We start from the raw sequence: 14,902 nt of genomic DNA, 5'->3' as shown, positions 1-14,902 counted from the left end.
ACATTGACTGCCCTCTGCTTCTCGCTAAGCTGGACTTCAACGTTCCTGGTAGGTCTCTGCGAAGAATGAACTTCTTTCGGCGCTCTACTCATTGCTTGCAGTACGGCCAGAATAACCCGGTAGATGTTTGCTGTCAGCTCTTCAATAGCGTTTTTCATCATTTTGACTTTAACTTAAGTAGAGAAATGTTCAAATTGAAAATAGGTTTAAGTTAGTATAGTATTTCAGTCTGTACGAAAATTTATTAATTCGAAGACAATATATAATAATAATAATAATAAAAGTTCTTAAATTCACACCTAGAACAAAAATTTGAGCTGACCGATGTATATTTCAGAACTTTTTCAAAATGTGGAGAGGTCTAGTGTAAACGCTCTTTTCAGTGGGTTCGCCCTCTCACATTTGCAATAGTTTGGTTCTTCTCACACTCTCGTTTGCTGAGGGGCGGCCTTCTCTCCTGACGATGCTTCTGCGGGGAAGAAAGCCTTCGAGAAAGACTTTTTCGAGTCATCCCAGTTCAGGAATCCATTTACTTCGATGCGCTCCACAATGTCCGACCGCCCGACGATCCCTTGGCATACCCTTCCATCGAACAAACGCGCAAAAAACGTCCCGAAATGACAGCAATTTATGGAAGAGTAACCCTTTACCGATATTGAAAACGTGCCTGACCTGGCAGTACAGAGATATAGAACTGGTCTTTCAAAACAGTAATGAAATGTTCGAGGTCCATTCAAAAAGAATTCATGAATTCAGTACATTTGCATCCGTTGTTCCGTTTTGCGTCGAATCTTGGGGACGATGGATTTACTTTGTTTTTGTTGACGCCTGAATTGACACATTTTGACGATTTTTTGCGTACAACATATGGCAAAGGGGCGTAATCGTACACCATGCTCCTGCACACAGTCCGTAAGGTGAACGAAAAAAATGGTAATCCTCGTAAGTAGTTGAAAATAACGGTCTATATCTAACGAATATATTAATTTTATTCGTCAAACGTGGCCGAATTTTCCATGACAATACACCTCGTTTGTTTCGATTGATTGTGCCAAGCATGCATGCAATGAACCATCAATTTGAATACGCTTGTATGGTACCCGGTAAACTTGAGTTTATCTTTTGTTATACAGAATACTTACAAAAGTCACATGTTATGTGTCGTGCAATGTGATAGATGTCGGCTTATTACATTGCAATTATTATACTGATACAAATTTATCTCCGAAATAAACATACAGTTACATTACAGGTACAATGTACAACAATGCCCTTAGTACCACGTGAAAAAATAAAACATCATTTCCCCAAAAGTAATATAAACCCTTTTCAACTTGCGGCCTAGATTTAGAATTTGACATCAATGCAAGTCAAGTCATTTGTATCAACAAACAAGCGAAACTGTGGCTAACTGGCCATGAGATATGATTTTATCAAAAAAGCTTTCACACTGTAACAAACGATCGATAATGAATGGTCAATTATGCTAGCAAATGTTCATAGCTTTATTTCAAAGAAATGAGATAAACGCTTACCTGTATTACTTTTTTCGAAATAAAACTTACTCTCAAAGACTTATTTCATGTTTACATTTTACTATGATGCAATATGTGTGTTTCGCAAGATTACATACTCAATTTTGACCACAATCTAATGATTTTCACGTAGTGCTCGAAAGCCTTCTGATATGCTATAGTGTTGCCGATGGACATGTAAACAAACATGTTTTTACACAAAACTTACGGACAGGAAATTTCTGTTTCGGCACTATTTTTCAGGGAACTATAAATTAGGAAAGCTTCTAATACTTATCATAAAGGGATCAAGGTATGTTGAGTGAGTTCTATTATTAACTTACGGAGATAAATGACCCAGAGTGCTGCAGTGTCAGAGAGCGCCATACTGCGGCGATCTGAACCGAGATGCAGATTTTTGGGACAGGAAATCTTCGTAACGGATAAACATTTTGATTCGCTGAGCGTTTCTTAATGTTTCTCGACTTTTATTTTAGGTATCAAAGAATAATGGAGGCAATGCACATTACCAATGCATAGGAAAACGTGAAAACATACAGATGCGCTATTATCACAGATAACATTGAAGTGGTCCGTTAAGTTGAATCTACTGCAACCAATATACAAATTCACAGCCTTCTCCTTTCAAGCTGGCTGGATTTTCATGACAAAACCGAACGCCTTCATTTTAAATTGATGCTTTTACATTGACCAACCAAAGCCGTCGCCTGCTTTGTAGTGGCAAGTTTAGATAAAATGTTGACATGTTTAGCATTTTCAAGCAATTGCAAACAGGGACAATTAAACGACTATTCCATCCGTATTGTGACGCTCGGATAGTTCGGACATGTGTTGAGCCAAGTGCCCCCTGCCCGGTCGAAACAACACAGACGCTACTGTACATGTGCGCCGATAGATGCGAAATCAAGAAACTTTCGTGAACTGTCGCTCTCAGAGCTATTACACATTCTTTGTATTAGAAGTTTTGGTCGCCGGCGAGACGTCCACCGACAAAAGGTAGGTGCCCATATTTTACCTTACAATTAACTTACTTGTCCTTTAGATATTCCCATATATCTCATCTAATTCCAAAGTACTAAAGTTATTAAAGATTTGCAAAATCCTGACGGAATGATATTTGGCCGCATTCGAAACTTCGAAAAAAAATTCTCAAAAGCTCAACGTAGGGGTTAGGTATTTTTTACATAGAATGTGTACACAAAATTTGAAATCAATCGGTTAAGTAGTTTTTGAATGGCAGTTAACACCGCAAATCGTATTTTTCCAGAGATGCTCTACAAAAAGCTCAGAATCACCGATTCGCTTGTCGAAATTTTCTAAATGATCCATTATAATACATAAAAGTTTTGATCAATTCGCTTCACCCAAAGTACTAAAAAAATCGCAAAGAAAGTGATAATTTATTCTTGCTGAAACTTTTCAACGGAAAAAGATAGAGATTAGGTCTCTTCCACAAAGTTGTAGAGCAAGCATTTCTAAATAATTCTTCCGAACATCTTGATATTCTATCTCACTCCTATGAAAAGTTAGTGTTAGCGCCCTCTATGAGGTTACAGGTAGAACTAAAATTTTCTAATAAAAACATAACTCGTATTATGTACTACAATTCTTGTGAACATACTATTCAGCTAAATCTAACCATTATCTCACAAAAATGTATAGTTGGTGGTAATCGAGTACCGATCCACAACCATGCACTGCTAGGCCCCATGCAAAACTGACTCAGACATCACTTCGTTGAAAGTTTAATAACTTCTTTTACCAAAGCCGGATTGACTAGCAGTCTTCGACAAAGTTGTAGGAAATTTAATTATCTTTCTTATTTTCACTTACATGGATAATATGATGCATATAGTGCCACCTAGCGGCAAAAATGTGAGTTAGTGGGTTTTCTCCATGTAAATTGTTGAAAAATCCCATACAAACTTCAGGCACGTTGGTCCGGTAGCTAGACTTGTCCGATTTGCTTCAAATTGGAGCAAGTACTCCTGGTGTGACTAGGAATCGACTCAGAGGTGGGCCGATCGAGTTTTCAAAAATTCATAATTTTTCTGGGCATTCTACTGTCCATATTAGCAATTTTACGCATTCTACAATGTTTGTGTGCAGCGCTATCTTTTAACAAAACATATTTTTTTTAAATTGGTTATAGTAGGCTATTGAAATTCTAAACTTTAGACCGAAATAGAAAGCGCTTGGCCGTCTTCAATAAAGTTGTAAAGAAGATATTTCTATAAGTTTTGCAAAAGACGTGTTGTCTCTGTCACTCACTCAATTTTAGGAGGGCCAAGACATAAAGATTTCAAAAGTAAATAACTTCTGAACGAGTGCTTACGGACGAACGTTTTTAGCCTTGTTTTGAATGTGAAACTCAGTCATATAACAGTAATATATAACTTAATTAAAATTTTTACTTATGGTGAAGCGACACGTGTCCAAAAATAGGCTAAATAATACCAAAATCAACCAACACTCATTACAAAGGATTCACAGCTACTTGGTCTTTTCGGAAAGTTGCGTGTTTTGTAATGATAAAAATACCTTCGAATATTGTTAATGTGAAGAACTAGAAACAAAAAGGTTATATGCAAAAATAATAACTTTAAGAATTCATCACAGAAACGTCTCATCTCATAGCTTGATTACTGTGCGTGACAGAAAAAACCTGTGTTCTGCCAAATTTATTAAAATATTTTCCTCCAAAACTTTGTCGAAGACGCGCTCGACCATCTCTTTTGGCTCAAAAGTTAAATTTTCTGTAGCCTACCATGACCAGTTAAAAAAAATATTGCCAAAAGATGGCACTTTTAACACACATAAACATTGTAGAATATGTTAAATCACTAAAATGGACAATTTTGACTCCAATTAATTAAGTACTTCAAAAATTCGTTTTGAACCACTGTGCAATGAAAAGCTTTTTTCTTTCGCAGATATTTACAAAAAATGATAAATCCTAAATTAAATTAAATTAAATTAAGTTCTAATGTGCAAAGTGGCTGTATTTTTTGCAATAGTTCGAAAAGATCGTTTGAAGTACATGATACTGAAAATTGTTTTACTCTCCGTAAATAAATGTCTTGTTTTGCCCCTTTTTGGTACAGAGGTATGAAAATGTGATTTTTTATAATAAAGGAGATGCGTGATAGTGTTTGACTACCTAGGGTCCGTCATGTAAATTACGGAAGTCTTTCAATTATCAATATCAATAAGTAAAAACGGGTATTCTGTTAAAAATTCGCATGACTTCGTTTTTTGAAAAATTATTTTCGGACATCGTACTGTACATTCGTAAATATCGAATTTTTAAGCCACCCAACGTGTCAAAATATTGAGAGACTCCTGGTGAGACTAGGAACCGAGTGGGGCCAATCAAGTGATCAAAAATTAGTTTTTTTTACTGTGCAGTTTACTCTCCAACCACTTTCATTGTGCTTGGCGTCAAAATTAATGCGATCATTTGTCGGGAAAATATTTTTGAAGCTGCTTTATGAGATGGGCATATAAACGCTTCGGTACAGACCATGGATGCACCGACAAGGCTCGGGACTATCTCATAAAGAAAGTGCGAACCAGGAATGGTTAGAAAAACATTTCTTATACTTTATTGTTCTATGGTCCGCGAATGGACCAAAAGCACAGCAGATCACATTCGACCGTTTGCGTAACTTTTATGGCTGTGTAAAGGCCATAATCAAGTTGAAAAGTGTCCATGACGCGCCAAATTGAAGATATTCCGAATTTTGGATTATTTTATACAAGTTTTATCAACGAACGAAACAAAAATATTTAAAAGTCAAAATGTTAAAGTCTTCTGAATAAGCAACACCTTATATCATCCACCGTGTAGCAAAAAATCATGTAGATTTGAGTTCCTTGCTAATCAAAAAAAAACTAATTAATTTAAATAATCGTAAAAATGCTAAAAATTTCATCAGAGAAAAAGCATGCTTCAGCGATTATCTCCGATACTCTTCGATGGCGGTAATAGATACTTTCACACAATTATTCGCATTACCCCAAAAACCAGTTAATTATTCTGAGAATAGCGGAAATTGATTCCTCGCACCACCACCAACTTTTCCCAACTGCTGATTGATTTCTCATCTACAACGAACAAATATCCTTTCTCGTAAATCTCAGCATCAACTGAACCCTATTATGGGATGACCTGACGCTGTCGAAGCGACAAATAGCCGGCACGACCCATCTTCTCCTTCTCTTCAACCAAAACCACGCCAAGGAAGCAAGAAAATTATGTACGACAAGAAGCTGACAAATTAATCGCCGCTGCTGAAAACAATTTCATTCAAAACGATAACGTTATCAAGCGATGCTGGAGCCGGCGCCGTTTCCATAAAGTGTCTGGTGACCGGTAGCGGCGGCGGTGGCATCGGAACGAGCGTTGGTAGGTAGGTAGGCGTACGTCATCGGTAGCGTATCCTGGCTGAGAGCGGAAGGACGGTCCGGATGATGCTTGCAACTAGCGTGTCTTTGTGATATCGAGTGAAAGGTGGAGGGCGAGAAAGCCAAGTGAAACCATTAATAACCGGGGCCGGGTCAGAAGAAGATAGCGTAAAATGAGAAAATGTTAAGTAAATGAGTTATGGGTCTCAAAGGGACCGTATTAATCAGAGCAGGAAGCTGAATGAAAATGTGGAGGGTGGTGGGCAAAAATTTGGGTGGGTGGTTTGTGATGAAAGCACAGTTAGCAGCGACAAATATTTTAAGGCATCGGTCTCTCTCTTGCTGGAAATCGGTAAATTAGGCATGGTTGTTAGCCAGATGGAGTTCGTCACCCACGCGCGGTTTTCTGTTTGTATTAGACGAAAAGAAGCCGGAAAACGTTGTACTGCTAATTAATAAGGATTACAGTAATTAGAGCGAACATCGTTGACAGAAAAGCAGCAAATTGAGTTGAATTTGCTACGGAAAATATTCAATACTAATAAACTAGCTTTGACGAAGGCAGTAAGTGAAGTAACGAAAAATAAATATTCTGATCAAAATCGGAGCTAGCTACTTATATGATGCTCATTCAATTACAAATTTGTTGAGTTGAGAAGATTTAAAAATAAAATAATATAGAACATCGCAACATATTTAAATCTAAAATAATCAAAAATTAAAACTAGCGGGTAGTCGATAAAATTCCAGTGCCATATTACGTCTCATAATTCGTATATTGTTGTCCTCAACACAGCGACAATACGCAAAGCACCGGGATCATTGAAATCATTTCAAATCCTTCATATCATCTTGATGATCGAAGTCAAGTATTGTTTAAGGAGAGTAAGGGTTCCAGCGTAAAAAAATCAGTTTTTTTGTCAAATTATTTTAGAAAGATGGGTGAAGCGAATTGATCTAAACATTTGAACATTATACTACATCATTTCAATAACATTCGGAGACGAAGCATTTTGTAGAACGTCTCTGGAAAAACTGTTTTAATCCACCTAGAGGTGCTATTGTGCCTTTCTCATTTCTCCAAACTATGATTTAATAGCTGGTTCGTACAATATAACATTATGGAAATGTCTTTCATTCTTATTACACTTGGTAAGTATATATAAGAGCACCTTTTTCATTCATCGCGGTGTCGGTTTGAATCGGAGTTTTCTATGTGATCGCACTCCACAACCCGTAACTCCGGAGCCGGAAATCGGATGGAGATGGAATTTAATATCAGTTTCTGGGGACGCAACATCTTTCATTTGAGACTAAGTTGATCAAATCGGTCTAGCCATTTTCGAGAAACCAATATAACCGTTATCCTGAATTTGGATGCATCCGGATCCGTCGATGGTGGCCAGTGTGGCCAAAGAGACTTTGCATGACTGTTGGTGACCTAGATCTACAAATTCAACAGTTGTGTTTACATTTTGGAAAAAATTAACCTTTTTACATTCATCGCCGAATTCGTTAGAATCGGGATTTGCTGCGTGATCGTACGTATCACCCTGTTATTCAGGAACCAGAACTCGGATCCACAAAAAATTCAACAGCAGCTGATGGACCTTTCATTTAAAATCAAGTTTGTCAAAATAGGTTCAGAAAATTCCTAGAAACCGATGTGGACAAATCAACAAATTTTGTTTTGTAACCATACTCTTCAACTCGTAATCCGGAACAAGATGTCGGTTGAAAATTAAATTCAATAGCAACCTATGGGAATATGATACCTTTCATTTGAATCTTAGTTTGTAAAAATCGGTTCAGGCATCTCCGAGAAACTGATGTGGGCATTTTGTTAACAAATCCGCACATACACACACATACATACATACATACATACATACATACATACATACATACATACATACATACATACATACATACATACATACATACATACATACATACATACATACATACATACATACATACATACATACATACATACATACATACATACATACATACATACATACATACATACATACATACATACATACATACATACATACATACATACATACATACATACATACATACATACATACATACATACATACATACATACATACATACATACATACATACATACATACATACATACATACATACATACATACATACATACATACATACATACATACATACATACATACATACATACATACATACATACATACATACATACATACATACATACATACATACATACATATATACATACATACATACATACATACATACATACATACATACATACATACATACATACATACATACATACATACATACATACATACATACATACATACATACATACATACATACATACATACATACATACATACATACATACATACATACATACATACATACATACATACATACATACATACATACATACATACATACATACATACATACATACATACATACATACATACATACATACATACATACATACATACATACATACATACATACATACATACATACATACATACATACATACATACATACATACATACATACATACATACATACATACATACATACATACATACATACATACATACATACATACATACATACATACATACATACATACACACAGATATTTTGCGATCTCGGCGAACTGAGTCGAATGTTATATGAGACTCGACCCTCCGGGCCTCGGTTAGAAAGTCGGTTTTTGGAGCAATTGCATAACCTTTCTATATGAGAAAGGAAAAAGAATAATATTTAATTAGCTTAATCAGCATGAGTTCAATGTTATCTTCATGTGATTATATTTTGAAATGTTGGTGGAATGGGTTTAAAAGTAGAGGGAATGGGGGGTTAGTAGAGTGGGAGTGGAGGATGCGTCAGAAATCCTTCACCTAATTTCGGTATACGGGGTGGTTGAAGGAAATGCGGGCGTGAGGGTGGTCCAAGCGGAGGGGAGTGATGAAAGAGGGAGGTGTAAGGGCAAGGCGGGGGGAGGGGCGGCGACGCAAACGTCAACTGCATATTTTGCCTTCCATTTGAGACTTGGTTTGAGAAAATCGATTCAGCCATCACCGAAGAACCGATGTGACTTTAATTGTGGAATATGCCCGGAATTCCGTACTTCCGGAATCGTTCATAGTGGACAATATATTCAAAGAATGTTTGATTGGCAATCAGTGATCTAGATCTGCGATTAGAAGTAATTTGGTGACCATTTCAATAGTTTTTAGCCTCTGAGGTATTACGATTGTACCGATTTATATGGGAAATTCCAGTGTATCCTTACTAATACCCCTGTAACTCCGGAAGCAAGAGTCAGAACCGAATGAAATTCAGCAGCGGTCAATGGTATTACTGTATCTTTCATTTGAAATCAAGTTTGTAAAAATCGGAAGAGAATTCATTGGGGAATGGGTGTGATATTAGCTTAGGAACTTGGCGGGTTCCCCGGGGGCGTCATGAACCGTCATAGGTGGCCAATGTGGTCAAAACTGCTTTGATTGATCAGTAGTGATCCAGACCCGCAAACTAGAGTAATGTTACATCAATTTTAATATGTTTTACATCATTTGAACATCATGGTGGTACCAGTTTATATGGGAATTTGCTGTGTGACCGCACTCTTCAACCCGTAACTCCGGAACCGGAAGTCGGATCAACTAAAAATTCAATAGCAGCTTATGGGAGCGTTATACCTTTCAGATGAAACTAAGTTTGCGAAAATCGGTTCAGCCATCTCTGAGAAAATTGTGTGAGTTTAAATGACACACACATACACACACATACATACATACACACACAGACATTTGCCGATCTCGACGAACTGAATCGAATGGTGTATGACACTCGACCCTCCGGGCTTCGGTTAAAAACTCGATTTTTACAGTGATTGCATAGCCTTTCTTTATATGAGAAAGGCAAAACGGTAAGTCTTGTGAAGATCGGAATCCTGGTTAAACTTTTTAAAGGTTGGAAGTGCCCGGCTGTCCGAAGTAATCAACTGCATGATCGAGTTTATCTCTGTGGAAGAAATGCCTTCAAATTGGTTGGATGGCCTCCCGCATTATCCATAAAAAACATCAAGCATCAGAATAACTGGACACGTATCTACCATTACTGAATTAGATATGTATTATAGTATTGATGTTCATATTCGTCGTGTTTGAGTGTGTTGGTGTGTTGCTTATTAAATTAAACATGTCATCGGAGACAGCGGAATACAACTTCAAGAAAATCGACCTAGCACGTGGTGAAATAAGCCTGACGTCAGGAACCGCAAAAGGTAAATATTTACATCACTAACTAATCAGGAGGAAACAAGGTACCATGTACTTTGATTTCTCTTTTATATCTTCTTCTCGCTTGAAAAAAATGACAACTGCACGCACCGATAGAAGAAAAAAATGTGGACACCTGTACATCTTGGACGGAATTCATCCAATTGAGATATCTGACGTTTAAAATACACACACTGAGATCTTACATTTTTATACTACCGCCCTCCCCTTAAGCCCAGAAGCGGTTTGTTTTCCGCCCAATTATCCGTGTAAACGATTTGTTTTCATCCAAATTCAAACGTCAAAAAGGCACAATACCAACGCAGCTGGATAAGTCAATGCACTTTGACATTTGTTGTTCACCATAAAGTCGATAATTATTGCGACATTTTCAAACTTGCTTAATTTTTTCATACTTGACCGAACTTAACCAAATTTTACTCAATTTCCCTTTGGAGTGTATTGCTTACATCTGCTTAGTTGTGTACTTGTCGGTAAGATTCCGGTGGATGGAAGAAAATAAATAAACCGTTCGAAAAGCCTGTTCCGGGAACATAAGACAGTGGAGCACAAGCCAGGAACTGGACGATAACTGGGAACATCGGGCAAGAAAACCGAGTTAGTGCTCATTTTAAACCAAAACCCTACATTTTGACGAGGGATGTACGATTCTTCTATATGCCATTAATATCTTCTGAAATGTTACATGAACCTCTGAGCGTGGACCCTTCAACGCCTTCATTTTGTCCTTCAACGTTTACGTGATGTCCCGCAAGAAAAGGAGCTTTTGTGCAATTCACACGCAAAGGATGCTTTAAACAATTTTCTCCTTAGTGGAGAAACTTTCTTCCATTCATTATCGTTTGATAACGCAACCAAAGCTGCAACAGTCGTGTAGGTCCTTGCGGATTCGCGGCAACGTAATCTGTTTACACCTTCAATCCGTTGTACGAAATCGGTACGTTGCAACGTTCGGGATGGAACAGCTTAGTTACAAAAGGCGGGATATTTTTTCTCGGTGACATGTTGTTGAGTAGGTACTAAAAGTAGAACATGTATTTTTCCGATATTTTTCCATATTACACCCGTAAAAGAAGTGAGGCTAAATAACATAACTGCTCTAACGATTTGATAAAATACATTCACATATGCCTGTACAACAGCTGCATGATATAATTGTGTGATACCGGTTCATACCGATTTCATCATTCCAAATCTTATGACGAATACGTTCTATCTGTAAAATTGTGAAGTCTCATTGAATCGGCTCTGGACGGACTTACGATGTTGGAGCCGCCTTTCGTTAGAACTCGTTTAAGGGGCATAGTTCACATGAGTCACACCTCTAAACAAAATATATGCAGAATGTAATACTCATCATGACCATCACATTTTAATCTTTACGGTTAATAACTCCCCTATCACCAATCCAGTAAATCATAACAAATTCAGAATGGAAGAGGGCCGTTATCGCCGTGTGATATCACTTTTTTTTTCTTCGTATTACCTGTTAGCACAGCACACTTCAGTAATTTATCTCCTCATTTTTCGGACGGAACAGAGAATTATTTATCAGGCCAACTGAAGATTATGATGAAGAGTAGCTGGTGCTCTAGCGAACCGTGTTAGTTGATAAGCTTTTGCGAGTCGGAACAAATCGCTATTCCATATTATACACGTAGCACAAATCCGCCGCTAGTCAAACACACAGTCGAGATGTTGCTAATTTTAACCCTCATATTTGCCTCCATCGGCTACGTTCTGTTCAATTACCACAAAACTAGACAGAAACTGCTGAAAATTAAATCGCACTTCGATGGTCCCGAGTCACATTATTTCTGGGGAACGATGCCGATGTTTGTTGGCAAAAGTATTCCAGGTGAGTTTTTTTTCTTTTAATCTTCTGTTATGAACTGTTTGTACGAGAATTTTTCGAACAGATATATTTGATATGGTGACCGGATTGCATAATATTCACGGTGAAGACATTGTTATCTTAGCGGCCTTCAACGAGCTGGTGCTAGATTTGTCCAGTTCGAAAAATGTGGAGAAGGTTCTGCTGGCCAAGTCCATCAGAAAATCATTTGCGTATGACTTCATGGAGCCATGGTTAGGAACTGGATTACTGATTTCAACTGGTGAAAAGTGGTTCCGAAGACGGAAAATCATCACTCCGACTTTCCATTTCAAAGTGCTGGAAAACTTTCTGGACGTGTTCAACAAAGAGGCGGATATTTTGGTGACAAAGCTTGAACGGCATGCGGGAAAAGGAGAGTTTGATATTTATGATTATGTCACGCTATACGCGCTGGACAGTATTTGCGGTGAGTGGAAATCGAATATTAATTTATTATTACTCGCGGAGTTTCAAATTCGCAGAAACATCAATGGGCGTTCAGGTCCATGCTCAGGATGACCCAAATAATGAATACGCGGTGGCAGTTAAGCAGATGAGCACCTTTATTTTGCGAAGAGTGTTTAGCGTTTTGCGCTCGTTTCCTTCGCTATTTTTCCTGTATCCGTATGCTAAGGAGCAAAAGCAAGTTATCATGAAGTTGCACAATTTTACAAATTCAGTAATCGACTCGCGAAGAAAATTATTGGAACAGGAAAAATCTACCAGCAAGGTTATTTTTGATCTTGACGAAGAAAACATGTATTCGAAGCGAAAAATGACCTTCCTCGATCTGCTGCTGAACGTTACGGTCGATGGAAAACCTCTTAGTAGAGAAGATATTCGCGAGGAAGTCGATACGTTCATGTTTGAGGGACACGATACTACCACCTCGGGTATTTCGTTCACTCTTTGGCATCTGGCCAAGTATCAAGACGTCCAACAAAAACTTTATGAAGAAATCAACAGAGTTTTAGGCAAGGATAAAACAAATGCCAAGCTTACCAATGTGGAAATTCAAGAGTTAGAATATCTGGACATGGTCGTGAAGGAATCGCTGCGATTGATTCCCCCTGTGCCGATTATAGGACGAACATTGCTAGAAGATATGGAAATGAGTAGGTATCCCTGTTTAATTGGTACACGATTCATAAACAAGTTTCAACATTTCAGATGGAACAACTATTCCTGCTGGAACTACCATTTCCATCAAGATCTACAACATTCACAGAAATCCAAAAATCTGGCCCGATCCGGAAAGATTTGATCCGGAGAGGTTTTCAAAGACCAACGAAAGTAAACGTGGTCCGTACGATTACATCCCATTTAGTGCTGGACCCCGGAACTGTATCGGTCAACGGTACGCGATGATGGAGCTGAAGGTAACACTTATCAAACTGTTGGCGAAGTACAATGTTTTACCTGGGGAGTCGATGCACAAGATGAGATTCAAAACGGATTTGGTCATTCGTCCTGACGATGGCATTCCTATCAAGCTAGCGTTACGTGAGCCTTAGGTGAAACGTAGTATATCGATAGAAATCACACTAAAATACGATTGACGATCGAGTGTAAACGGACGTGTCATATTACAATGTGATGCATTTTACGGAATGAATGTTGAAACATTGTACCTATTATAAACTGGTTCAGAAATTGAGCTAAACCACAGGAATAATATCTCAATAAAACTGAAGAATACCTATTAGTCGTTGCACTTTTTTTCATAAAACGTTTATTTGACACGGCATTTGCAAAAGCTTTTTTACGCCGGGAGTTTTTTTTACATAACATGTTACAAAAGTTCTTAAGACTATGACGTTATAATAAAAATTCACTTTCTAATGCTAACATTGAGGTTAATCATCATTTTGAATATATTTATTTATACTCTATTTTCTTGAATTTCATTGTAAACCTATTGATAGTTTTTCTGTAATCTTTGTTTATTTTTTTTTCTTTATTTATATCGTTTTATCTAACTTAACTAACTGCGGAGAAATCTAAATTGTTTGTGGGTAGCAAGGAAAAAATACTAGAAACGTTGTGGTGATAATAATATTTGAATATTTATTGTTTTCAGGAAATGATAAATATGGCCCATGTATGTAAGATCTCATAAAGCGAGGATATCACGAACAGGAACATAGAGTGCTTTTCTTCTGGCTCGTAAGGAGTCTATTAATTGGGATCTGGCTTCACGATATTCAGTGCAAGTAATCGTTTATTAGAACAGCGTTTGCTATCTCTGTTGAACGCATTTATTTAAGTAGTAGAACAAAATCCGGCCGAGTTTTCTCTTCCTTAAAACATGACGTACCTTTCGCTTGATTTCGTGCTACGAAGCGAATCGTACTGCGATAAAGCCGGATTTGGAATTACAGGTTCTATTATTTAATCGGGACAACCACCAATGGTCCAAAATATCGAAACTTCACAATTGAAAGAAGATGACAACTCTATGTGGTGCTGCACCGGTGTAGTCCGAAAAAGAGAGACTGATTACACCCAGTTTGAATGAGTTTAGCAGCGGCCGCATTGGTGTCGTGAATATGTTTGCGTTTCGGCTTCGCCTCATGAGAAACCGACACTAACTTTTTGTCGGAATAGATTAGCGCCGGCTTGACGCAAATCCCTAAAAACTAAAACACACTTTGTGTTTCAATCGAACAACTGATCAAACGTGATGTCTCGTCCGAGCAGAAGTTCTATTTATGCCGATGAGACATAGTGAAGCCGAAACTTGTCTTGGC

General features: G+C 37.7%; 1 protein-coding gene across 1 annotated transcript; it reads left to right on the top strand.

Moving 5' to 3' along the window:
• Nucleotides 1-11,840: 11,840 nt before the first annotated feature.
• Nucleotides 11,841-13,935, top strand: LOC131678623 (cytochrome P450 4d8-like). The gene is made up of 4 exons (XM_058958853.1): nt 11,841-12,134; nt 12,196-12,579; nt 12,635-13,267; nt 13,323-13,935. The coding sequence occupies exons 1-4, from the start codon at nt 11,972-11,974 to the stop codon at nt 13,664-13,666; spliced, it is 1,524 nt and encodes a 507-aa protein (XP_058814836.1). The 5' UTR covers nt 11,841-11,971; the 3' UTR covers nt 13,667-13,935.
• Nucleotides 13,936-14,902: the final 967 nt, after the last annotated feature.

This window comes from Topomyia yanbarensis, chromosome 2, assembly GCF_030247195.1.
Source record: "Topomyia yanbarensis strain Yona2022 chromosome 2, ASM3024719v1, whole genome shotgun sequence".
Classification (NCBI taxonomy): domain Eukaryota; kingdom Metazoa; phylum Arthropoda; class Insecta; order Diptera; family Culicidae; genus Topomyia; species Topomyia yanbarensis.
This window is presented reverse-complemented; position numbering and strand designations above follow the sequence as displayed.